General features: G+C 37.1%; 1 protein-coding gene across 1 annotated transcript in view; it reads right to left on the minus strand.

Annotated features, from left to right (window-relative positions):
- Positions 1-27,740, minus strand: part of IL1RAPL1 (interleukin 1 receptor accessory protein like 1) — a 670,379-nt gene that overhangs the window by 26,422 nt on the left and 616,217 nt on the right. Inside the window, exons 6-7 of the mRNA XM_074147306.1 lie at positions 2,765-2,897; positions 710-855 (exon numbers count right to left, since the gene is read on the minus strand). Of these exons, the coding sequence (XP_074003407.1) occupies positions 710-855; positions 2,765-2,897 (279 nt within the window). The remainder of the gene's footprint in view (positions 1-709; positions 856-2,764; positions 2,898-27,740) is intronic.

The following is a 27,740-nucleotide window of genomic DNA, read 5'->3' on the forward strand; positions in this document are numbered from 1 at the left end:
GGATGCTGCATGAGGATGGGGAATGTCAAGCCCAGGCATGTGGAGTACCCTCTGGGAGGTAAAGTGAACAAAGTGGATCTGGGAACCTTGCTTTGCAAGAGATTCTCCACCTCTCCATAATTATCTCCATGGGAGATGGCTGTGGCCGTTAGGCAGGCTGGAGTCATGGGATGTAAGTGGTGAGTAGAAACAGGAAGGTCCTTAGAAGTTTCTGTTATGATACTTCATTTCAGAAATGTTGGTGTTAAACAAATGTGTTAGAAGGAAAATGTCCATAGTCAGGCTATGTAGGAACTCCCCTGGCACGGGGTTTAGGCAGCATTTCTGATAGAAGTAGAATGTATTTTTGTTGGCTTTTCTAATATTTGATTTTATTTCTTACAGAAAATTATTATAGTTGTATTACCTGTGGCTTCCTTTTTCTTTTTTTTCTCTATTGAGCCTTTATTAGCTTTAAAGTTCATGAAGTATTAAATGCACCTTTTATATAAATACAGTTAAAAGGTATTGCTGTATTTTTCCCAGTGACAACCATAGTTAACATCAACCTTTCTGTTTTATTTTGAAAGTTGTACAAATGCCTGGGGGAAAATAATCATTGCCTATTAATATCTCAGGAAGCCAAAATTCATGCTTGCATAAGAAGGAAGCTCTACAAACTGACCACCCCTATGATGTACTATGTCATAGATAAAAGCTGAATATTTACCCCTTTTATGTAGTAGAATACTGGCATGTCGGCGTCCATTTCCATTCTCAACATAACACGAGTAATTCCCCAGGTCTGCCTCTTCCACTGAGTCAAGAATCAACGAGATGGAAACCTCCTGTTCCCCAAGATGTTCCTTGAGAACCCTGAGAATAAAGCAACCATTGCTGCTATTCTACTTGTATCATAGCAGAGCACTAGATAATCATGACATAATAATGCTACTTATAATTCACAACTCTCTGGCTTCAAATTTGGCTATGGTTTGATGAAATCTTAATTAAATTATATCATGCCCTTTTCTTCCTCACTTCTAATGAGGAGGTTTGGCTTTGTAAATGTTAATGAGAGCTTCAGTTAATTGTCTTCTTTAAGCAAGATGATATGCACAGTGATAATATATTATTGCACACTCTGATGGAGACCTTGATCAGCAGTATGTGAAGTCTTGAAATGTTAGAAGAGAGAAAAGTGTAAATAGTTATTTTGGGGTTTAGGGTCAGACTAGGAGTCTGGGCCAAACACTATTTGTGCACTTTCTGAGGCTCTTTAACATGTCACTCTGAAACATCGTGTTCATGTCAGGATCTGAAAAAATATTTCTTGAACTTATTACAAAATTTGACTGTGTATTATAAATCAGTAGAAGAACTGGCATACCAGATGCCGCTCGTTCATACAGATGATAAATAAAACAAAACACCTCCTACATAAGACTTCACCTGTCTTCACATTGCTTTCTTTGTCTCTTAGCAAGCCCATCAGTGGTTTTAGAAACCCAACAAAGTAAGCAAAAAACGACTCTAGGCTGCTCCCTCATCTCACACCTGACAAAAGAAGTGGAAACCAGCCTTCCTGCTCCTCCCTCCACAAAACAAGAAAGTTGTAACAGGGTTCTTATCGCCTTTTTCTCAGCTTTCAGAATGATAAGTGTCTGGCTGAAGGGCTTAGGAAAAGCTTTAGGTGCGAAATAGAGCTGTTCTGGTTGCTGTGTGCCGTTTAGTGTATTGGTCCTGAGGTTTATAGAATAAACTTGAAGAACACTGGGGTGAAATATGCTTCTATTTTGCCTGTATCTGGGGACATGGAGATGACCTTGAATGACTATGTGGCCTTCTTGAATTTGGTCTCTGTTACTTTGTTTGCACCAAAGAAGTCAAAGGTTAAGCTGAAAAAGAGCATGACTTCATGTCTTTTGATGAGATTGTAGACTCCTATGTAAGAAGTGTAAATAAGCTCATTCTTTTCTATTATAGACAACCACTGTAGTTAACACATCTGTGATTATTTAGCTTCCTTTGTAACACATGTTTAGATTTGCCTTCATATCTGCGTTTATTCACGATATATAGACAGAGTGATATATACAGAATTATAAATGAAAAAGGAATCTCTTCGGATCCAAGTAGATACTTCGTATTGGAAAGGAGTTGGTATGCTATGTCAAGCATGTAATCCTCAATACAAAACCACTTTTTTCTTAATTTCCAAATGAGGCAGCACTTTTAGGGGCAGTAAAAGTAGATGATGTGAATTGCCAGATCCTCTCTAAAACAAGTATTTCAGCAGATATAAGCAGCCCACATAACAGGATGCTTGGCTCTCACAGGCCAGACAACATCCCAGGGAACTCAGTTTTTTTCTTGAAGAAAAGAAATCAAAACATTTCAAAAGAGAAGCCAGACTTCAGCTTTTATTTAAAGCTCCATGTTTTAAAATATTTTTTGAGCTGTTTTCCTTGATCTATTTATTTTCCTTTGTTTCATCTCAGTAACTGCCTTAATGGTTCTTATTGTAGATTTCCACGGTTTGAAAAAGTCACTATGCAAATTCCAGTGGGTTACACTGTCGAGTAGCTGTTCTGTTTTTGCAGCTCTCTAACATCAGGTCTGGCTGAGGCGTGCATTTTTCTGTTCTCTGCTGGTGGAGTTGAAAAGGTAAAGAGGGGATGTTGCAAAACCAGGGATCAGACCCAAAGTGTTCCTGAGTAACAAGTATTACATTAATTATCAAAAAAAGGTACTAACTGAAAAAACAAAATACTTTTTCTGTTACCTGATATCACTTTCCCAGACCCGACTATCATCCAAATCTTCAATAAACTTCTCCCCTTTCATCCAGTAGATTAAAGGACTGACATCTCCACTATATCCAAAGAAAGCTCGGCAGGTTAGATTAGCAGAACCACCTGTTATAAAGAATGTAAGAAAATATGTTACTTCAAAATTTATAAAAATAGTTTCATTTTTGAATCAGTTGTTTTTGTTGATTTAAAAAAAAAAAAAAAAATCCGTAGAGACCCTCAGTTTCCAGCTGCCTTTGAAAACATCCAAGAGTATCTACTTGTCTTGCCAATAGTGTTAAATATATTTTCTGAAAATAAATACAGTAAAAATGAAACTAAATGTTGCATAAGAACAGGATTCAACTTTGTGTTGTTTCACCAAGTCTCTATATTTGGTAAGACTATTTTTTTTTTTCAAAAAGAGCTAACCTAACCAAAGATTTCCATGTTTTCTCTGAAAACAGATAAAGGTTAGGTAAAATAGACATGCAATCACATTTGTATTAGTTCAGCTTTGCAATGGTTTCTGCAAAGTGCCCGGATGATTCCTGTGGGGTACCATGCCAAAGGACAGCCAGTAGAAAGATGTGTGCTCATTGCTACATTATTTTGCAGGACATTATTAAACACTGAAACCTGAAAAAAGGACACGTGTGAACTCATTCTGTACATTGTGGGACACGTCTTGCTTTATGAATGGGAATAACCATTAGGTACATGCAGCAAGGAGCAGAAATTCTATATATATGCAGCATTAATTATTTAATTATTATAGTGAAAAATAAAAAAGCAATATGCCTTCACTTTGGTTTATTTTCATTGTGTAGTCTTACATTGTGTTAATACCACTTGGCTTTGGGGTTTCAGCACATATAGGAATTGAAACGGTACTTTGCATGCATTTTGTGTGTTAGTAAGATTGGATAAAACTAACTGGAGGACAGCCTCATAGTTAAAGATCTCCCATTCACTGCTCTAAAGATGTTTGTCTCAACATGTACCAACTCTTTTACACTGTTATGTGCATTTCTTTAGTGGATAATAACACAGTGATTTAAGGAAGTGTTGTGGTTTAAGGAGTGGTTTCCCCCCTCCCCCCAGGAGAGTATTTTCATGGAGTTTATATTACTGCTGAGACCAAATTCATATTTTATTTACACTTTCAATTTTTGATCTTAGGATTTTAAAGCTTACCGACCACAGCTCCTGGAGAAAAAAAAAAAAAAAAAAAAAAAAAAAGCATTGGTAGCACTACTTCATTCTGTACGGAGATGCCATGAGAAGTCCATCTGGGTTCAATGAATTTTCTTAAAAATACACTGCTTTGGGTCAAGACCTGGTCCTTCTCAAACATATGACATTAATAGTTGAAAATTCTATTTACTTTTTAGTATGGAAACAAATGCAGGATGCTGTATAACAAGAAGATGAGAATTATTAAATAAATGTCTTCTATTTCTGAAATGATTTGTGGGTTTCTATAAAAGCATCTGACTTCTCTGTCTGGTTTGAACTCCCACATCCACGACATAAAAGGTGCAGAATCAAATGTTTGTAATCAAAATGTGCAACATCAAGGCAAGTACCATCTATGGTGCTTTCACAAGCTGTTAAGGAGTTGTTTTTAGTTATTTCATGAACTTTTGGTTGGTGCCACACTCTTTGCAAGCAGCGCCTGCTAGAGAGACAGGAGTAACTCAAAATTTGAAACTAGGATGGAGAGGAGGGCCTTATTTGTAATCAAAAGGTATGAAATTGAATCTCTGACTAATGAGACATTTTAATAATCTCATCTCATTTAGAGCAAAGTTACCAAACGGAAGCTGAAGATCCTCAGTAAGAAGGCAAAAAACTCACTTTTAAAGACAACCACAGCTCCTGTTTCCACACCCTGGAGAGCAATGGCCAGGTCACCTCCCTAGAAACTACCTCCTCAAGCTCTACACAGCTCAAGAATTGCCATTTGGAAGCACTGGAGAGAATGATTTTTTCAATCTTGAAGCCATTTGCAAGGAGTGACATGAGCATTGGGACACCACTTAATGTGTGTCAAGTGCATGAAAACCTGTAATGGAATATGATAAAACTTCCTGCTTGCGCTCAGGACATCTTAACAGATGCAATCCCAGTTTCTTACAGTAGTTGCATAGCAAATATAAACAAAATACTTTTTTGTCTGTTTGTTTTCTATCATACTTATGAGCATGTGAAAGTGAAAATACAAAATTAAAGAATTATGAATATCTTGGCCACAGTCATCCAATCTAGCATCTATTTCAGGGCTGTGAAATGTCTAGTGGCCTCAGCACGGATGGAATCTGATCACTCTCGAAACAGGAGAAAGTACCGGCACATCTAAAGCACAAGCAGGGTTCTGTGATAATCAGATAACCCCTATGGCATTATCTACCAATCTTAGAGGGAAGAGTGCTACCTAATACATCACTGTCACTTTTTGGGCTTTTTTTTCAAGCTTTCTCTCCAAGTCAAGGCCTTCTGAAACTTTTCAGCTTCTAAGAGCTAGCAAGACCACAGCTAGAGGTACTGTAGCTTCTGGCCAACTTATCCAAGAATCACAGATATTAGGCACCACAGGTGCTGAGCCATCAAAGCTCTCCTGGCTCCTGCAGCTAACAGGTACCTACTGAGAGCTGATTTTTGCACTGTACAGGCCTCTGAGCCTTTTACAGCTGACTATTAATGTGGATAGGTTTGTTTTTTAAAGATAAACATCTTTTGTTAAGGGCAAAAAAAGTCAGAAAAAAAAGTTTGTAAGATTAAGGCTTTTTTCCTCATTAAATTCTTAAAGAAATTTTCCCCCTTAATGAAATATGTAGTCATATTTTTAAACACAGAATTCTAAGTTTCCATTCAACATGAAATATTTACACCTGAGAAATAAATTAGGAAGGATATAATGCCTCTTAGTAGTACTGTGTCAATTACAGTTGCCGAGCAAAGGCCATTAGCGTGCTGGGTGTTCAGCTATAAATTACCTATAGTGTATACCTTGACCAATCTTCACAATAAGCCAATGGGAAGTTCATTAGCTGGTTATCGAGAAAGATTCAGTGACCAGCTAATGACTGACTGTCACCATTAATAAGGAGGTCTGTTACTCTAGAGCTCACAGCTCTTTGCAGGGGGCAGTGGAGCTGGGTTGGTGAAGCAGAGATGCTCACAGCTGCAGGCACAGGTAAGTAATGGGCAAAGGCTCTCTGAAGGGCAATGTTATGAGTGGACAGAGTATTTTGGGAGTACATCTTATCTCTGCTTCAGAGATGCCCTCATATGAGTAAGTGTACGCCGTAGGATGGGCTGTATTTTTCCCTCGAAGCACACCTTTCAAGTGAGCAGAGAGAGGATGCCTAGTTTGGCACAGAGCTACTGCTCTGCATGGGCAGTCTGTTTTTAAGAAGTCTGCAGACTTTTAGAAAGCATGCAAAATTTAAGTAAATAAATACAAGAGCTGCTTTGCTTCATGTTTAAGCTGATGTATAAAACAACATTTCATCCGATTATATAGTGATTAATAGAAATCGCTCACAACTAACCCTACACAACTATATCCCTCCAGGTGTTTTCTGTGCTGAGAAAAACTATAGAAGTGATATGAAAACTGTAAAAGTTTCATGAATGGATATGTAATGCTTTCTATGCCATTAATTTTAAATTTCCTGTAAATGTTGCATTATTACAGTTTTATAGTCTATCTTTGAAGGAATTTAAATATGCATTTTAAATTAACATTACTAGGGAAATACATATCTCTCTCTCTCTGACCCCTTTGCTCTGAGATTTTTTAAATTCTTGAGAATGTTCTGTCTCAAGTTGTGTCCTGGGTAAACTGCTCTTTTTATGGACCCTGGCAAAGTCCAAAGGCATGAGATAATTCTAATCTAATTGAGTGAAACTCATAGTGTTGCCGGTTTTATTAACACCTCCCCTCAAAAAAACCCCACAAAAAAACTCCAACCCAAAACACCCTTAAGAAAAGATAAAAATGAAAATGGCACTTTTGACTTCTCTGTATAATTATCATTTTTTACTGTGAAACAATGCAATAAAGACATGTAAAAGAGCACCTAAAAAATAAGCTTGAGTTGCATATTTCTTCATCACCCTTATTTCTGAAGTTGAAGATGCTCTTACTGTATTGAGCTGACTTTTGTAAAAATTCAATTATATAGCGCTACACATTCCTGCTGCTCGCTGTGATAAAGTTGCACTGCCAACTGTAGCCAACTGGGTTCAAGTTAAATTAATCAAAGGCTCTTTGCCATCTAAACTGAGAACAATTTTTGTTACACAATATGCTTTCAAGTAGAGCAGAATGCAAGGAGGGACCACAACAAAGTGTACTTCCTTGAAATCAGCAAATTCCTTCAGCAGAGCAACACACAGTTTTTCTGTCCATTTTCTGTAATTGGCAACATTTGGGGCTCTTTGCAAATTACTGCTATGGGAGCCTATGTCCAGGAGAGGGCACTGTCTAACTTCCAAACTTTTAAAAAAACCACCAACAAAAACCCCCAAGTAAATTCCTAGTGCATAAGCTCTAATTAAAAACATCAGCCTGCTAAGAACCTGCTAGTTGTAATTATCAAATAGTGAGTGTTTTGTGGTTAGTGAAATGTCATCTTGTATGGGCAGTCTAAATTACACTTGCACCATTAGTCATACAAGGCAGCATACACTGTGATGGCACCCATTCAAGCCTTTGATTTGACAGATTCTTCAGTCAAGGACAACCATTTTTGTTAGAAGCAATGATAATTATCAGAAATCTTCTGCAACCACTTTTTTAGAAGAATCCTCAAAGACATATTATGGAAGTGAAGCACTTGAGACCATGCTCAGCATCTAGTAATATTGAGGGACAAAAGAGTGGAAATGTTGTATACTGAAATATACAGTATTTTACTGTACAGTGTAAACCATTTATAAAACTTATACATAGAAAATACCCACACACTTATAAGTGTGTCATTTATTTGTAATGTTAACACTTCAAAGTGAAATTATAAAAGGCCAAGGCAGACGCAATCAAAATCTCTCACACGCAAATTAAATATCACCTTTTCTGTTCACATTGCAGAAAAATCACTGAAAAAAATGTCAGTCTTCCAAGTGGAAGGGTGTAAAAGCTGCTGACTTCCTAGGTGTGACAAATAGGTCTCAATTCCTCACAAAGTCAGTGACCCACTTGTTTTGCCAATGTCACCTGCCAAGTCCAGCAGGCAGGTACATAGAAGCTACTCATGTTTTCAGAGAAGTCTCGTATCCTGAAACAGTTCAACAGTTCTTGAAAACCTTCTTGTAAACATGATTAAGAAAAAATAAAATAAAATAAAATAAAATAAAATAAAATAAAATAAAATAAAATAAATAAGGTACCATATAGTTTTGAGCCATTACCCTTGATCATGTGATCATATTCTCAGAATCTGTAAGTCTTCCCTTAGAGCAGAATGAACTACAAGAGATTCTTGATTCCTTCCTTGCCTACACAAAGCATCACCTACTGCTATGCTGCCCTCCAATTTACATACATATTTTCACATTTTCGTTATCTTGTATTCTCTTACCAGATTGTAACTGTCTTGCTGCATGTTTCATATAGCTTGTAAGGCCAAATTTAAAAAAAAAAAAGAAAAAGGAAAAAAAAAAGAAAAAAGAAAAAATCCTGTTTTCTGAAGTATCTGAAGTATAACTAGTATAACTACAAGCTGGGAAATGTTAAATTATAGTCTCATTACCGAGCAGTATGTTGTGAAGTCTTTGGCAAGCCATCAGGTCTTCCATCCATATGATTGTGAAGACACAATGTGCAAATTCCCTCTGTTTTGAATTCAGTGGATGTAGGTTTGAAAGGGATGGGTATTATCATTCCACTAAATATCATACAAGCAACATACAAAGTAGCTGAATGTGATTACACAGCTATATCTCTTCATTAATAGACCTGTCAATATTTTGCTATGCTGCAGGAATTTTGATTGCACAGGACTCTGAATTATGTATCGAGTAAGTTCTTCAGGTCATAAATGTGTAAATTTAGAGTATACACAACCATTCCTCCACAAAAAAAATTACATCAGCTGAAGGTTTGCAACAAGATCAGAGAGAGACTGTAGCTTTTGAACTTTCACTGAATTTTTAGATATCACTATTTATTGGAGAGGTTAAAAAATAACTTCTTTGAACTTCTGATTATTTTTATTTTATTTGGAAAAAAGCCTAATTCTGGTTCATTAGGGTTTTATTTGTTGTATTTTTACTTAGAAACTAGCCCTCATTCACTGTAGGGCTAAACTCGCTTGCCCACTCATAGTCATTTATTGCCATATGCCATATGAAAAGGCCTTTACCCTGCAAGGCTTCCAGCTGCTGAATTGCAGTTCAACAGCAGGACACTTAATGGAGCTGTCTGTATGTTGCTGCTTACACGTTCTCTGCCATCGGCCCTGAGACATTTGGGTCTGCAGCACCTATTAATGTGCCACTGAAACATACATCATAAGATCTAAGATTAACCTAAGAACATTATAAATTTTTGGTAGACTGCTTCATAGCTTGTGAAGGAAAAGAAACTCAAATCCTTTCTGCTTTAAACGGGCTCTTTAGCCTGCTACTAAAGGGAGAGAGAGGCTGTCAGAGAGAGAGTCAATGAAGACAGCAACCACCACAGCAGACTGCAGAAAAAGAAGTGATGTATGGGACTTCGGGCTCGAAATGCCCAGAACATCTCTCAGGTACGTATATTGTTAAACTAACCTTCATTTCACAAGAGGTAAAAAAAGACCCTGAACCAATAATCTTGATTTTCCTAACAGCAGGCCACTCTTCTTGATAGATGGTAATGTCAGGCTGATAAATTAGTTCTTCAGCAAGTATTTTTCATTCCTTCCTCTTCAGAAGTAGAGGGGAGTAGGAGACAACAACTAGCGCAAGCATAAAGCAAGAGTTGCTAAAGAAAAGTAAAGTCACTACAATTGTTTTATAAACCTGAATTAACGTTTACTCTAGAAGCTCATTTTTTCTCATGGGTTTTCTTAGACAAATGCATTTTCTCAAACACTTTTTTCCTGTGCTTTTCTCTGTCAGATCAAAACCTGATTTCTGTTTTAAAAGTCTAGCTGGTTTTAGATATAAGTCACAAGAAAATATTCTAGGTAACAAAATAACTCGAGTGGAAAAAAAAAAAAGAAAAAAGGAAGAGGTGGCTCTAAATGTCAAACTTCACTATTTTTTTGGGAGCTTTAAATTTGTCCAAACAGTGCCTAGCTTAATATCGTTCAGTGTTCTCTTTCTGGATTCTTTTTCAACCATGCTGTGGCTTTTGCATTTTGATGATGCTACGTGAAAGAAAACAAGCTTAGCTAGCAGCCTGGAGTTCCCTTTGCCTAAAGGAGTCCCATAAGGGCTCCCATAAGGAGTCCCATATGGGAAACCATGCTCCTTAGTGTCTGTCTCTGTGCCTCGAAAGCGAGGCAGGTAGGTCACACACCCAGAGATGCCACTGCCCCTCAGCAGAGTCTGACCCCTAGAACTGCCTCTTCCAGCTTTAACTTTGTGAAGTCCTGCTCTGGGTCACATTTTGGGACACTCCTAGAAAAGCAGGAGGGCTTTCCTGTTTATCTTTTTACATTTCATGGGAGTTAGATTGGGGAAAAAAAATATAATTCAATGTGTGTCTCTCTGGTAAGGAATATTTATTGATAAGAAATATATTAAGAACAGTAACCTTCTGGAATTCCTCAGATGACCCTGGGCCCCAAGCAACTACAAATCTGGAATAATGCCTTTATTAGTTAAGGAAGACAGTTTCAAGCCATTGCAGCTCTCACAACATTTTCCTCCTTCCCATACAAAATCCAGAGACAAAGCAGCAGCAGACTGAAAGTGGGATTTAGGTAACTCCTCTGAGTAAGAACGCAGCTGTTGCTAAACTTGTTTTGCTAAACATAATGACAAACCCAGTCCACCCATGGCTACAATGAAAATAATTTTCTTGTATAGTACACTTGCAATAGCACAGCTCCCTTTTCATTTTGCTTTCTTTTACCTGTGCAAGCTATAGAAATAACTGACCTTTTATTTTAATTTATTTTTTTTAACCTGAAAAGCATTGGCCCAACAGATGAAAACATTCAAATCTCTTGCCATGGAGGTTTTGTTAGAAATCCTCGTCGCTTGTTCTTTCTGAACAGAATATAGTGGGTTTGCTTTTGTCTCTTGTGGGTGTTAGTCCACGTCAAAAACCCTGCAGACAAATCATGGCTACCAGCTGGAGCCCTGGTACCTTCTCCCATCCTCCCTCTCAGGTGCACCACACAACACTTTCTGTACAAGAGAAATGCAGGCTATGTCCTGGATTCTAGATAATAACAAATAACACTCTTCTTTCCAAAAGAGTTTAGGTCTGGGAAGCTGTAGCAAACAACTTACTGTGTCAGATCACACATAAATGAAAATATCAATAATCTTAAGGAACAGATTTGGCAATTCAGTTTACATACAAATTATCAGCTATTCAACCTCTTGCAGCTATTTCAGCCCCTAACTGTTCAGACAGTTGATTTCTTCAGACATAGCACGTAACGAACAGTGTTAGAAACTGTGTTTTACTATAATGTCTCATAATCCCTGCTCTTTAACTGCTTTGGGAAGAGGGATTGCAGTGTTTGTTCAATCATTAGATAATTTGAGTACATACAGTGAATTCTCAGCTTTGGAGTCACACATATATATTAAATAGTAAGTTGTGTTTTTATTTTCCATTGGTCAGCCTGACCTCTCTTCTCCTCCCTTTGCTCTTTCTTCATAAACAAGCCACGGATTGAGTAGGTTGAAGGGGATTATTCGGGCAAGGAAGTATTCTGAAATATACTGCAGATATGGGATTCATATGGAAGATCTTTTATAAAAGCAGAGCTTTTGGAAAGTAGCATGCACAGTGCCACCTACACCTGCTAGGTAAATGTTAAGGAAATTGAGACTCCAAATAACAAAGAATAATTAAACACTATGCCTTCTGCTGGTGATCTTTATTCTTCAGCACACACTGGAAACACTAACGGTTCTAAGATTTTAATGAACTAACGAGTCCTGTCAGATCCTACCATATGATGGAAAATATCATTTGGAAAAGACCCAGGCTAGTTTGGCAAGCACATGGATGGGGAAAACTACCAATCCCGTGAAGCAATATGGCACAATAGGATAAATACAATTGAAATAAAACACATCTTTTACATGAATCAGAATATTTCAGTTGGGTTCAAAATGATGTGAAACCACTTCTCTGTTTAAATTTTCACCCGGAAAGCCATTAAGAACCACTGAAAATTGGAACTCTGAGGAACTGAACCTGATGATTACTGATAAAACATCTAAATAAAATCAATGCCAACTTTCCTTTTTACTGCAATAAAGCCTCTGAGGGTAGAAAGGTATTTCATGCTTATACATACTGGGTTTTTCTATGTAAATGAAAGAATGAAAAATAATGATATAAGTATAGTTTAGATGTGCTTCTGCTTTAAATCATGGTATCCCTATGTTATTTCAGGAAGATGCTGCAATGGACAGAGAAAATACTAATTCTTAGGATATCCACAGAAATAGCTGATGTTTGCCATTTACTTAAGTATCACATGGACTAATATCTGTTCATATAATTTAAAAGTCCTAACATACCAAATACTTCTATTGCATAAGCATATGAATGCATGCTGTTTCTAACGGCGCAAGGTTTTCCATTTTATACTGCAGTCATTTCACCATGTAGTCTTTCTATTTCTCTTGCACGTGTTAGTCCCCTGTTTTCCAAAGAACCCCCTGAAACAAAATCCATGAAAACAAACCCCTTTAATTCACAAAGATGCAAATGGAGAAACTCGATTGCTTGTCTGTGACAAATATGCTATATTCTTGGACCATACATATTCTGGACTGTACTGCTATTGATCAGCTTCCTTTCCACATGGAAGGTAGACAGGCTTTTTCAGTATATACCTCTATGTATTGCATATTGATAGACAATGCTTACTTAGGGCAGCTGCATAAATGCTGCCAAATGCCGGAATAAGAAGAATCCAGCAAGTGCTGTGTTACTTGACCTTAAAGGGAAAAAGTATAGAAATGGGGGCAAGCTTGAACTCTTGGTGTTGGACCCTGCTGTCTGACCTGCAGTCATACAACTGGAGTAGAGGACCCGTGTTATAACCAGAGTTCCCGTAAGAAAAAAGATGGGTCTGGCCAAAGGCAGGATTCCTGCTGCACACTCCTGGGCCACATAGCACCTTATCCCTCCAGGTCCTTGCTCTGCATGAACTTCTCCACGGCAGGGTCTGCCTGCTGCTCCCAGCCCCAGAAACCTGCCTTCTCTCACTTGGATTTTGGGCTGAAGACCTGTGATCTCCATCCTCCTCTACTGACAGTAGCTGTTCTTGCACCACATGGCTAAGAGTGGAGGCGTTGCTCTTGGAGTCCTAAATTACACCTGCTCGAGGGCTGGCTTTACGTTGGCTATCACTCTTTAACAGCAAAATGTCCTGGCTGGACTTCAGGTACAACAGGAAGAAGCAGAGCCTGATGTCCCCATCTGCGTTTGCAGTAGTTACAGTCCTGAGTACCATAGAATGTGATTCTTCCAAAACAACTTCATTTTCAAGAACAATTAATCATCAAATTATTTTTGTTTCTGGTATGTATTTGTCAAAAGGAGATGCTCTTGAATACTGGAAAGTCTGGACATCAGCAAGGCTTAAATGATTTATCTTCTTGCAGCAACCACATGGGCCTCATTTCTCTGGTCCCCCTTCATCCTCCTTTAGTTGTAATTTCCATAGTTGCAGTGTACAGGGTCCTACCAGCAAAACTCCTGAGAGATTTACGGCTCCTGTATCTGAAGCCAAACACCTGAGTTTGGCAAGTAGGATATCAATCCTCGTTACTAACATAAATGTGAATTTCCTGACCAATTTACATAATCTATCATCCCTCCCTACCCACCCCCTCCCCCCCCCCGCTGCATGCTCACCAATACTGTAATTTCTGTTTTAATTTTCTAAGTGCTCTGAGAGGCATGGGAGTTTTGACATTTCTTAAAGACAGAAGAAAGTGAAAGGAAATTTCACTTTGCTTCATTCAAGCCCCAGGAATGCAGAGTGTTGTCTAGAATGTTGTTTGTGTTTTTTAACAGTTTTTACAGGTCTCAAAGCAAGGACTAAAAGCAGAGTTTGAGTGACAATAGAAATATGAGGTATGACAGCTGCTGGTTACAGGAACAGAGACAAATATTCGTTATGCAATATTTATGATACAAACTGTGCAAGGAGGGAGGTGACAGGCTGGTGCCTCTGACAGCCCAGCTCTCTGCAGAGGTGTGGGGTGCCACACCGAGCAGCAGCCCCACTGCTCACCCAGTCCTCTGCCCCTCCAGAATTGAGACTTCCAGTCACCCCAAGGTGCATGATGGCTTTTTAAGGTGGACCCCCCTTTCACATGTGTCTTGGAGCTAGAATTTTAATCCAGGTCTGGGGAAGAAGGAGAGGGTATGTTAACCCTTACACTACCTTGCCTATCATCATCAGATCTAAAGAATACTATTGCAGCTACAGGCTTTGATTTTTATTGATGCAATAATTTGTAAGTGCTGTTACAAACTACTGAATAATAAAACAATGATAGATTTTCAGAAAGTGCTTAGTACAGTGTTTACTTTCAGTCCTTTGGTATCTAAATGGCATCCCTTTAAAATGTGTTATAATTGCAGACATATGAAAATGAGTATTATTTATAAAACAGTCCAAAATGAATGCCCTTAGGAATTAATTGTTGCATGATTACACATCCAGCCAGTTTCCTAAATGTATAGTGTACACTCTCAATAACGTTTAAATCCATATTTATCTTAAATGAAGTCATATGGATTATCTGAAGTGAGAAGGGGGGGAGAAACACTTTAAAATCCTCCTTCTTTCATAAAAAGTATCTTTTTAAATGTTAATTTGGGATCATTCATCTTCAAATACAAAAAGTGGGAAAGAGTAAAACAGCCACTCATACTGAATCAGAGCAGAGATCCACTATCCCAGCATGCTGTACCTGACTGTATTCAATACCAGGAGGGCAAACATCTAGATACAAGAATCGTAGTCCATGAAAACAGCTTTAATTTTATGATGAAAATGTTGACAGACTTTAAACTACAGCAATGCCAATAATAAAAAGCAAGATCATATGGCTGTCCTCTGTAGACAACTAATCTGTCTGTTCTAACAGGATGCACATATAAAACAGGACTAGTAATCAGCTTCATTAACAGTAGAAGACAAGAAAAAAAATAGCCTTCTGATAGAAGTTCAACAATGTGCTTTTCAACAAAAGCCTGTGCATTTATCTGAGAAGTTAAAAGAGAGAAATTGATTGGTATGACAAAAAGCAGCTAGGTGAGCTTATCCGGTTAAATGTTTTGCCCCAACTCACTCTCTTTTATTTTCTCCAGGTTTCAAGAAAATCAGAAAGTTATGTCTAAAGCTTTGCAAGATTTGTTTGTTTTGTTTTGTTGTGTTTTTTTTTTTTTTTTTTAATTTATTAGATTTTGGATAACAGATATATTAAAATTTTTTACATAAATTATTCTCCTAAAAGACTTCGTAGTGTGAGATGATAAAGATCAAGTGTTAAATAATGAGAGAATTTAAGAGGTGTGAAAAAACAGGGGAAAATAATAAAAGGCATAGGGAAAGAAGCAAAGTTGTTTCTACTCTAGATGAAGTGAGGATTTTTTCCAAGATTGTGAGGACAGGCAGTGTTTTCTTGGTGTCTAAGGCATGTTAATAGGATGACATGGGGTGGCTGGTCCTGTAAATTTTCTATTTTCTCTGAGTCACTCTCTAAAATTAATACCTGTACTGATGAGTGTGAGAGAAAAGCTAACGCAATGGGAACAGTAGTAACTTTTAAATGTCCTGCTGAATTGTTTCCCCTTATACTACAACAAGGGATTATTGTAAAAGCTATTTCCATCTTTAATGCTTAGGTCAGTATTGTGTGGAAGGAGTAGCTGGGAAACAGGACAAGATTGTTGCTGTTGAGATTAGGACATGACCTCTTCAAGCCTGTGTATATGGGAAGCTGGAATATGGTAGTGAGAGGATATTCTCTTAGAGATGGGCTACTGGCATCTATCCAGTGACACTGCAGGAGCTGAAAAGCAGGTTCCAGTAAAAGACTGAGGTGAAAGAGGAGGATATTGCCTTTTCTCCTCAAAAGGAAAGTCCACAACATGCCTGTTGCCCCATGTTTCCACAGTCATCCCTTCTCCTCATCCTGCAATTGCCAGCACCTCCATACCTGGAGTCAACTCCAGGACCCAGATCAGGTGAGAGGCAACCTGAATCCTGTTAACACGGAGATACATCTTACACCTCTGTCTTCACACATACAGTTATGAAGGCTGGAATCTGCTAGGCCCCTAACATAAGAGACCATCAAATATTATAAAATTATTTTGTCTGAGAAGTGATCAGGAAGAAAAAAAACAAAAACAAACTGATAACAAACCAAAGCAAAATACTGCAAAAGAGATGTGGGAGAACTGGCTGACAGCAGCTACTTTCCTTCATCCATGAGAAAGATTCTTCTACTGTGTGTTTAAGAGTGGCATTACGAATAAGAACTAGCTAAGAGGAGCAGTTTGCTGTCCTGAATAAAATGAATCATTCCTAATATGATTAGCACATGTTACATATTAGAATGAAACTGAAATGTAAGCTTGAAAAGAGCATTTGTCGAAAAGGCAGAAGAAAAAGGTTGACATGACATTTTCTGCATAAATGAAGACTTCAAATGAAAAAAATGTGCTTTTTATGCTCATTTTAGAGTTATTTCTATTAAGCTATTAGTTACTGAAATGTCACTTTTGTGAATTAAAACTTATCTTGGTGACATGGGAGATATTGCAGATGAGTTGTTGTTTGTGTAAAGAGCTGCAAACCCCCAGATTTTCACTAAGACAAAAAATTCAGAGCTATTAGCTTACTCTTTCACTAAGTGGGAAGATGAAAAGCTCCAATAGATTATTTAAAATTACCAAGGAAAATTGTTAGATTGGTTTTTCAGGAACACAAACATATCTCCCATAGATTTTTTACAGTTTTATTTATGAAATGGCCGTAAATGAATGATTCATAGACCGGACACACTGGGTTAAATAGAATTAATTTTTCTGTAGTATAAACAGTGGGATGGAAAAGCAAAGGTTTCCAGAAGACAGGATTTCTGATCAAAAAACACTTGACATTCTGTTTTCTTGGATTTTTTTCTGTCTGTTTATTTAATTTGAATAGACTAGCACCTCAGAATTGTTAGCCCAGGATAGTCCCAAGAGAAAGGCTGTCCTGTTAAGCTAAGATGCTGGGATCTCTCCCAGGACTTGCAGGCTCTGAATTCAAGTGCTGCAGGAAGGGGCTTCGAAACCCTATTGGACTGTACCCCACCTATATTCCAAGAGTTTTAAAACTCTCTGTTAAGGAGAGTAACTTAGTTGGGGCTGGAGATCCCAAGCCTTTACTGTTACCAAGCTTCACATCAATGATCTTGAAAACTCCTCCATGTCTTTCTGCCTGGAAACATGGACCTTGGAAGTGCAGCTTCTCAAAGCTGTAGCTTCTAGGCTGCCTCCCTGTTGGCCATCGCAAGACCAGGGATGCAGCATGATCACTGGCATACCAGTCACGTTGCACAGTAAGTGTGCTTCTGATATGACGATTGAAGTCCACAGGAAATCCAGACTTCCAGCTTCACTGATCAGGCGTGAAAGGTCCCACATGACTGTTGATATTCAAGACCAGGGCATTGTAATCTTGGGGATCTCCACTGACTTGCCATAAATCTAAGAAGTTTGATTTGCCAAAATGCTGTGAAGCCCATTTGTTCTTGGTAAGACTATCTTTTACCAAAAAATTTCTGACCTTGACATTTAGATGTGGTTCAAGTGCTGCTACATGTGTTCTGTATGACTTTGAGATAGTTACTGACACTTTCTATTCTAATTTACCTGCCATCAGGGCTCACAGAAATTTTTCCTCCTGTCCTCTGTTTTGTTTAATTAAACTACAAGGGCAACAAGTCAATGAGATTCCACAGTCGAGTCTCCCCAGCATCAGCTGAATGAATGAGTAGGCCTGGTTACATTACATAGTGAAACAATATGCAGATATAATAGCTATAGCTGTGAAAAGCTATATTAGATCATCCATACTACTTCTGTACCAGACCTTTCCCATTCTGAACCACACCAGTGACACAACTGTAGGATGCACTGCATACTGGGTTTGCTTGTCCTGGAGAAAGGGAGGCTGAGGGGAGACCTTATTGCTCTCTACAACTACCTCAAAGGACGTTGTGGCGAGTTGAGGGTTGGTCTCTTCTCCCAAGTAACAAGTGATAGGGCAAGAGAAAACAGCCTCAAGTTGCATCAGAGGAGGTTTAGATTGGATATTAGGAAAAATTTCTTCACCCAAATGGTTGTCACGTACTGGAACAAGCTGCCCAGGGAAGTGGTTGAGTCACCATCCCTGGAGGTATTTAACAGGCTTGTAGATGTGCTTCTTAGGGACATGGTTTAGTCGTGGACTTGGCAGTGTTATGTTAATGATTGGACTTGATGATCTTAAAGGTCTTTTCCAACCTAAATGATTCTATGATTCTATACTGTGGATTTATCATTACTGTTTCTTCTCTATAAACCAGATTAAAATTGCAATGGATCCTCCTTCTGGTGGAGGTCAGTAAATGTCACCGCGATAACAAGTATTGCTAGTTACATTTGTGATTGTTCATTTCTTCATTCACTATTTCTTCATCTGTTCCTCAAAGAGGTTACTTGTTTTGGCAGGCTATGTGGAGAAGTGTGAAGAAAGGGGAAGATTTATTAATGCATTTATATAAAGGGTGTCAAGTTTAATTCAGTATAATCTGCAGGGCAATATTACTTGGAATTTATTAGGAAAAGAATAAATAAAGCTTGAATGGCTAGACACTGAAAAGGGGTCTGAACAAATTGCTAGCGAAACCTTACCAAAAAAGCAGCCTTGTTATCACTCTGGTATAGGCTACACTTCTGCCATGAGGAAACTGCTTAACACTCTACACTAGGAGATGACTCATATGCTTCAAATTAAGCATTTACATAACTGTTTATAGGCTGGAGGCGTTAAATCATAAGCTTCATGGGGGAAGAGAATAATTTCTCTCATGCTCATCACACACCTAAAACTTCATTCCTGTTCTAGAAATCTTCCTGCTTCTAGTAGGAATAGCTCTTCAATATCTGTTATAACATCCCAGGTATCTTTTTACTTCCTTTTCTTTTCAGTATTGACTTGTAGCAAGCATAGTGCTTCCTGGATGCTTTTGGACTAGAAAGAAAGGCATAGGTAAAAGGAAAAAAGGCAAAGTAACAAAAATAAAGGTCAGGGAAAAAATTTGTAATTTAATTCATTGTATTAGAGAAGGAATTATATGTGGAATAAAAAATATGTGCTAGTAACAAGTCTGCTAATCTTATATTGATACTCCACGTCATTAACCTACAATCGAGATAAAAAAATCTAGCTGCATATGATATAGAAATGGGTATATGTTCTTGTATGGGTATCCATGTGCTATTTAATGGTTCAGGTACTATTACTCCAAGTTTCTTCAGTCAATACCTGTGTAAGTCTTTTTTTAAAATACACCCTGAAAGTATAATTACTGCTGTGAGTGGTATTATAATAGGGATTAATTTGGACCCTAGCAATATAATCTGGTGGGTTTTTACTGGTTAGAGACAATATTTGCTAGAAGACGCAGATGTGAAGAAATTGAAACATTCATCAGAAAGTTAGAACAAAATTTTGTCCTGTCCACTTCTAATTAAAATAATTCTCACTTCCATGCTACATAACCAGTGTGTGCTCCATATATTGATTCATAGAATCATAGAATCAAAGAATAGTTTGTGTTGGAAAGGACGTCCCAAGATCACCTCGTCCACCCACCCTGCAATGAACCAGGGGGGGGTGGTGGTGGTGGCCCTAATTTTTCCTGGTTTTCCTTTTATTCCTACTTCTGCAATCCAGTGGGCAAACTTGGGACTCCCAAGTTACATGAACTTTGACCTGTTTCTTTTCACAAAATAATTCATTTCACCTCTACTTTTATGGATAGCATTTTGTATTTCTACACTGCCTTTGTATTGAGCACCTAAGGTATTCTACAGTGCACAACAACTTTTCTGATACAAATGGCTGGCTTTATGTTTTCTGCCCGGTAGAACATAATTAATTCACTTTCATGATTGCTAGCATGATGAGAAACCAATTGCTGCCCAGGCTGACAGCAAAACTCCCATCCTAGTCTGGGATTTCACCTACTGTCTTCACAGCACCACAGCATTTTGCACAGTAATATGCCATCTGTTGATGGCTGGCAAAATAACCACTGCCCAGCTCAACAGCTGTAGTCGTGTAATGAAATATAAAACCATTTAAGGCTCCTATTGCTGTGAGATAATGCATGAGGACAGTCCATATTACTCCTTCCATGCAAAAGTGCATCATCTTGTAGTCTTTTATTATGGGTAAACAGCAGGCAAATGGAATTTGAGTGTTTATGTGGACTGAAAAGAAGGGGTTTAGTCAATTTTTCATGTGTGGGTCACCGAACAATTTTCACTGCTCACAAGAGTTACTGACGTGCTTCTTGTATTTCTGGCTCACATTATCAAGGAGAACCCTGTCGAATGTTACCTGTCTTCAACCCCTAAATGCGTTTTTGATGACCACACAAAAAAAAGAGTGGGGTGAACTGGGAAGAGGAATATCAGAGTAGCTCTATTGAGAGCCGAGATGAAAGATTAAATCTTAGTCAGCTGGAGAAAGTGACTAATTATGAGAAAAGAAGAACAAAATCAACCCATACCTTACAAGAAATGATTTTATTTCACGTTAGGGAGTGAACGCTTACTGTTAATCCAAAAGCAGTCATGGAAACACGGTGGCTGCAGCGGGGACCTTTCAGACCACTGAGTCCACACCCTTAGTGCAGGATACAGTTTTCATACCTCTAACCTACTTAGTAGATATTAAACTGATATTTTACTGGAGCTTAGCCAAAAGACCATCAAGAAAGTTGCATAATTATGTGAGAGATTTGGACAGAAGCCAAGCCAAGTGCTTTTGGATTAAATACTATGTAATTAGTTTTTATTCACCATAATGCTTTAAAATTCTCTGGAATGTATCCCCTTTATTGGTAGATTGAAATATATCCCCTTTGGGAGAATATTAGAGGGAATGTTTGCCCTCATGAAGTAAATACTTATTCTCACTCTATTCTCAGCTGCCTGATAACATGTTTGTGGTAATGGTTCCTTTGCCAGCTTTTCCAGTAATCTCTGTGGTTTTCCTGGATTCAAGCTATATCTTCTTGGAGGGGTATGGGTAATAATTCAGTTTAAATATTAATCCTTTCTGTCTCTTCTTCTGAATCAACAGAGAACATAAGGTTTCTACATGTTAGATGCAGTAATAAAATCCTTTGTTTTTAAATGCACAAAAAGGGGGACTATCCAGAGACTACAACATCATGGGAATTGACATATTTAGTAATGCTCCTAAATATTTCTTACCCTCCTAAGAAAAACATCTTAAGTGAATTAGAAGGTTCATGTATATAAATTGCCTGGAATTACCAAGGATGATGATAAAAATAAGATGAAATTTGTAATTCTTTTGGTAGAGAGGGGAACTTTTTTACACATGGGAGAGACTGGAGTTGGTAGAAGGAAGAAATACCTACTACTCATGTAAGGCAAGACTACAAGCTCATTCAGAAAGAGAGACAGGCAAGGTCTGTCCAGGGTCTAAGCAGGGTGCATTAGCTCTCATTCAGAATTTTGAGAGTTCTGGTTACTCAGGAGATCACAGAGAACAAAATTCCCAGTAAAAGACCATATACACCATGACTAGGCCTCCTTCCTTGGATGTACACAAAGCTTTTATCCAATTCACTTTGCCTTGACTAAGGCAATGTGTTTTCAGTGACTATCTAGTTTTAAAAAATGAAGGAAGAAAGATGCAAAATTATTTGTAAATTCAGATGGGTTTTAACTGATAGACTAGAGAAAGGTAGAAAATATCAATAGCGTTCTTTTGACATTTTCAAATAAACCAAGTCAATATTTCTTATTTTAATTTATTTTATTTTGAGAAATTATCTAGCCTGACAAAGAAAAGATTTTTCATAGGGGTTTAAAAGTTGGAAAGGAAATGCAACTTATTGTTTTGTGTTGAATGAAAAAGTTGGATATTCCAAAATGAAATACTGCATGCCATCATTGTTGCACCAAATATTCCTGAAAAGTTTATTTAAATTCAACCCTAAAAATTGCACTCTTGTTTCTTATCCACATATTGAACCTTGGCAGATTCAAATCATGAGGGCTGAACAGTGCTCACTCATGTGAGAAAAGGCTTCTTTAAGGTATTAAGCTCCTGTATCTACATTGTCCTTTCACCATATCCTAGCCTTTCAGACAAATGGTATTTGGGAGAGCGAGAGAAGAGAGAGGTATTCTGTGTCTAAATATTTGAATTCTGTCAAGGAGTGAGATATGTAAATACAACATAACACTCTATGTGCCTTCAAGTGCCTTAGATTTGTACAGAAACATGCAGAAAACATGCAGAACTTCACTAAAAAACTACGTATGGGGTTTTTTCTTCTGCCAACCTTTATATCTCCAGATGTGACAGAATGGAAGTGCTATATACCTTAATCTTTCTCAGAATACATTTACTGGAAAGTCCCCAATCTGAAAGCCATTGAGGAATTTGCAGAGTAAGGATTGTCTGGCAAAACCATCTTCTCTGAGTTCACATTGCCTTTAAAATATGCCATACAAGTAATTCATAAAAGATTTCATGTTTGTATGGCCATTGTCATCCTGCTGGGATGAAGAGCAGCATGTGGACTTTAAATTACACAGAGCCTAGGAAATCATGGAGGAGCCTGCATGGATTTTGCTTGACTTCCCAGTACTCTAAAAACAACAGACTGGAACAAAGAACTTGGAAAGAGAATATGGAAAGATATTTTGTAGGTCCTGATTTTTCCTGGGCAATGTACCACCAGAACAACAAAAATTGTACAGTATTTTAGCCAAGAGATTATTGTCTGTTGTTATCTATAACACAAAAAAAAAAAAAAAAAACATGAGAAAAAAGCTTTTTGGTGGTGTATCAAAAGTGAAACAGACTATGAATCCTTAGGCCTGGAGCAAAGTATGCCATTACAGAATGTTTTCTATACAGGTTACTATGTTTTCAACACTCGAGGTCATTTTGACCTTTGTTTTAGCACTTCTATTCTAATAAAAAGCCAGGAGAATTACTTGTAAATATTGTAAGAATAGACAAAAGGTGCTAAAATTTTCTGAACCGTTGAGACAATGGTTTGTATTTGGAGTTTGACATGCATTTCAAATAAAAAATTGTTTTCTGCCCTGTTCTATGCACCTCTGTCATTCAGATTTAACCATGTCAATCAGGGTATTAACTGGCATGAATGACTAATACTTGCCATGTTGGTCATTCTGTGTTTACTCCCTATGTACCCACACTATATGCGCTAGATAAAATGATATTTTTATGGAAGTTTTGCTTAGGGATTTTTTTTTTTTTTTAATATTCAGACTACTTTGGATTCATATTACAGAAGCTGGGTTGAAGAATTGTCCCAGCCACTTGGAGGGCAACGTTTGGATTTCTGCCCCGTGATTCATCAGAAAAGTCTCCACCAGAAAATGAGGTTACATAAAGTTATTGGTGTAACTGTAGAACTAACCAAGGACTTATCAAAACTCTCATAATGACATAAACAGATAAAATAAGAGATAATTTACTAAACGAAACATGCGGCTGATTTTTCCTGATTCCAAGGTGCTATGATGGTAACTCAGTGAAACTGGTGAAACTGGAAAACAGGCATAATTAACCACAGATGTAGGACACTACTTTTCACACTGATCAAGCCTAAATACTCTGGAAATTAATTCTTGTTTTACAGCTGATCAAGGTTTTGATTCAGCAGCATGGTAAAGAACATGCTTTACTTTAAACATCTCCATCCCATCTCTTATGCACTCACACAAATCAAATCAATTAGGCAAAACTCAGTTTATAAAGGAAAGTACACAGTTAAGAGCTAAATTGAACTGTTATCTATTTATCTTTATCTAAGAGGAAAAGACCATTTCCATCCACATGTCTCAGTGTAATAAACTTTGTAACAACACTACAGAATTAATAAAAATAGATTTCACATTTTTGTCCTTGCTTGTAATGGTCCTTATTAAAGATGTTAAACTCATTCATCAAAAGATTAGAGGTAAATTATAGAAATATATTAAAGATGTGCAAAGATGTATGTCTTTGCTTAAATTTAGGTACCCAGCTACCCCTAGTGAATTATTCAGATTCTTTAAAAGGAACAATGTTTTGGTTTCGTGGTCAAGTATCTCACAGTTTTGAATTTTCCCAGTAGAGATTCTCTATAATTGAAACTACACAGGCTTTTCAATTTCAGTTGTTCTTAACTTCTGAAAAAATCCTTTCATGCATTTCTAAAACCTTCCAAGAGTGCCTCAGTCTCACTCATGACCATTACCATTGCCTAATTAAGAATAAATGAACTTTATACATTAAGACAAGAAAAGTTAATCCAGTTATACTTGGCAAAAATAATTATAGGCAATTTCCAGCACCATGAGAAGAAAACATTATTTTTAAATCGCACTGAGAATTCTTACTCATGAGCATTTCAACATTGTTCATTGTGGTTTGAATTCATATAGTGAGAACATAGCCATGGAAAACAAATTAGTTATCATTTTAATGATGCTCAGATTAACTAAAAGTGTTTCAGATAATCAAAATATATAGAATTAAGCATGTAATATAGGGTAGACTACACTGTTCTTTCATTAAGGATATTTAAGTAGTGCATGTCAAGGAAATACAGAAAAATATAGAGTTTTATGTTCTAAACATTGGTTTATTTAATAACGATCTTCACAATAACAGGAGATGTCCTTGCTAATCACAAATTCCCTTCAAATCTGTAGACTAATAATGTTTTTTTTTTTTCTTGAATAGAGAATAATTAACAACAAGAACATACATCATATAACACTGTAAGAACTCTATTTTAAAGATCCCAAAGTCAGGAACTTAAAAATAGTAGGCTCAGCTGTCCTTACATGCTACACCTTGGTTTCAAATGGAAGATGTAGGTGAAGAGAGAAAAACACAGTCTGCTCACATGCAAGTTACTCTGAAATTTTTAATTTGTACAGTTCTGGCTTTCAGTGACTAAAGGATAAATCTTCAGGTTATTAGTATATCTGTATTTAGTGACTCCTTTAATAAAGTGTGAATCATTTGAAATGATTGAAAAAAGTGTTATAAAAAGCCATTTAATCCTCCTCTATCTTTTCATCACATCCTGAAAGGTATAAGTCTATCCAGATACTATTCACGTATGACACCATTCCTGAAAATAGACAGCATTAGGCTTGAGGACTACTGTCATTAATAAAATTCAAAGCAGAAGGTTATATGTACCCTATAAAAAGGGGATTTCAGACAAATAGATCTGAAAAATTTCCATTGCTTGGAAGTTATTGCCTTTGTTGTTGCTCTGTTAAAAATAAATAGAAAAAAAAAGGTGATTTTTTTCATGATCACAATCTGGGTATGACATTGGCTTTATATTGTTATGACAGGAAGTTTGAAATCAATTGACATATTGTGGTAGATACTACCACAATCTTCCTGGGACCAAATGCTTGCAGAAATGGTTCTGTTGATAATGCATGCCTTAATTTCATCTGTATGCCAGACACAGTTTAAGCAGGCACACAATCACTGGTCTCTGATATGTGGGCATTCCCATGGAGTTTTAACTCCTTGCCTGTTGTTTCTGAGTAGCTTCATAAAAGTTTCCCAGGGAAGAATGTCTGCAGGCAGCAGCCCAGAGAAACAGGCAAGAAAAATATGACTGTCATCTTTCAGCAGGACCGAGAGTACAAAATGACAGTAACTGACTAACTACTGTGGTCAGATACTGTATAGCTCATGAAAAGAAATAAAAAAGAAACCTACCAGTATGGAAAAGATTTTTGTTCAAAGTAAATTCTACATGGCCACAACTTCAACAGTCTTCATTAAAAACCATGTTACTTAAAAGAACCCGCCACATGGACTTAAAAACCATGGGCTTAGAGCACAGTGACTCTTGTCCATAGATGTCTATGCAATCATGGTCAACTAAAGAGAGATTCCATAATAATTTGAAATCAATTTACATTACAAGAGCCATTGGACATCACTGTCTCATCATTTGTCACTAAATGAAGAGATCTAACATTCTGCCTTAGCAGGTGTTCTCCAATTATTGAACATAAATTGCAAATCCTTTGCTAGTCCTAGACTTCCTTTGAAGTATGATTTAGAAAGAACAGTGATCTCTAGTACCCTGGGATCTGATCTCTTTGAATTAAAATGCTGTAAACACACTGCTTATAAAAATGAAAAAAAAAAAAAAAAAAAAGAAGACTCCACAGAGGGTAGATGAGGTGGAAATTATAAGGGGCAATTACATTAAAGAAGTCAAAAGGAAATAACTTAACACTTAAAGATTTGGATGTTTAGACATTTCTAAAAAATGGGGAATTCAGAAATGATAGAATTGGGTGAAAATACCACTTGCTTCTGTGCCCACCTAAGGGAAAAGAAAGCATAATATGGCCTTTGACTGATAGCAATAGCATGTGTGACAGAAGGAAAGCAATTGTGAACAGAACCAGCTCTTGCTCTTTCTCATGCCATGAATGTAGAATGTGTCTAAACCTTGTTATTTTCTTCCCTGGCATTTGTGATATCTGCCCTTTCCTAACATGCCTAACCTCTAAAGATCCACAACATCTCATCTAATTTCTACAACAGCCTTCTTTCTAGCAGTCCTTTAAAATGTTCTCACCCATTGCCATAAAACCCTGACTACTAAGAACACCTTCTTTGAAAGCATCTTTGACTATCAAAATCCTTCATGTCCCCACCTGCAAGGCCACTCAAAAGGGCTTTCACTCTCTCCTTATTCAATCTTCATATTTATTTTATTATCTAAACAGTTTACCACTCCTAAATTGCTCCAAATAATAAAGTCCAGCAGCATCTTTTAATAAGGTAAACCTTTTGCAAAAAAAAATGGATATTTTGTTTAAAAATGGAAACAGAATTTTAAAAAGATCAAATCAAAAACTATTTTGAAAAGTTTTGACTGTCTGATTTATATTGAGGTGTTAGTTCTTAAATGCTTTTGTGTTTTGATTTTTTTGTTCCAATGGAATAATTTTTTTGGGAAAAATCATTGTAGGACAAGAAAACTGCCTCTTAGTCAGCTATGGTTCCTTGTATAGATACTTGATTTTAAGTTGATATGTACACTACCACTTGACAGAAAGTGCTTTTACTACTTTATTTTCATCATAATGCTTTCTATTAACCAAGTTAGGAGGGGTTACACTGGCAGATCAGAAATGATTGATGTATTATCATGATTTCAATAGATTCAGGGTGAAATATCTAGTTCATAGCTTTAACTCCCTCCAGCTTGCCTCATGTTGCTGGTCTAAGGGCTTGTAGTATCAAGTAACTTGTATTTCTGGTTAGAAACTTTCTCAGACAGAGTTCAGCTGTGATTTAAAAAATTTAAAGCGGTTCAAGTTTTCAGTAAGGGAAAGACTCCACCAGAGACTTAAAAAAAAAACCTAGAAGCATTATTTCTTCATTCCCTACTACTGGGCTTTAAACTTCATTAGCAAATGGATGAATGGATACAATTTTC

Source organism: Numenius arquata, chromosome 1, assembly GCF_964106895.1.
Source record: "Numenius arquata chromosome 1, bNumArq3.hap1.1, whole genome shotgun sequence".
NCBI classification, from domain to species: Eukaryota; Metazoa; Chordata; class Aves; order Charadriiformes; family Scolopacidae; genus Numenius; species Numenius arquata.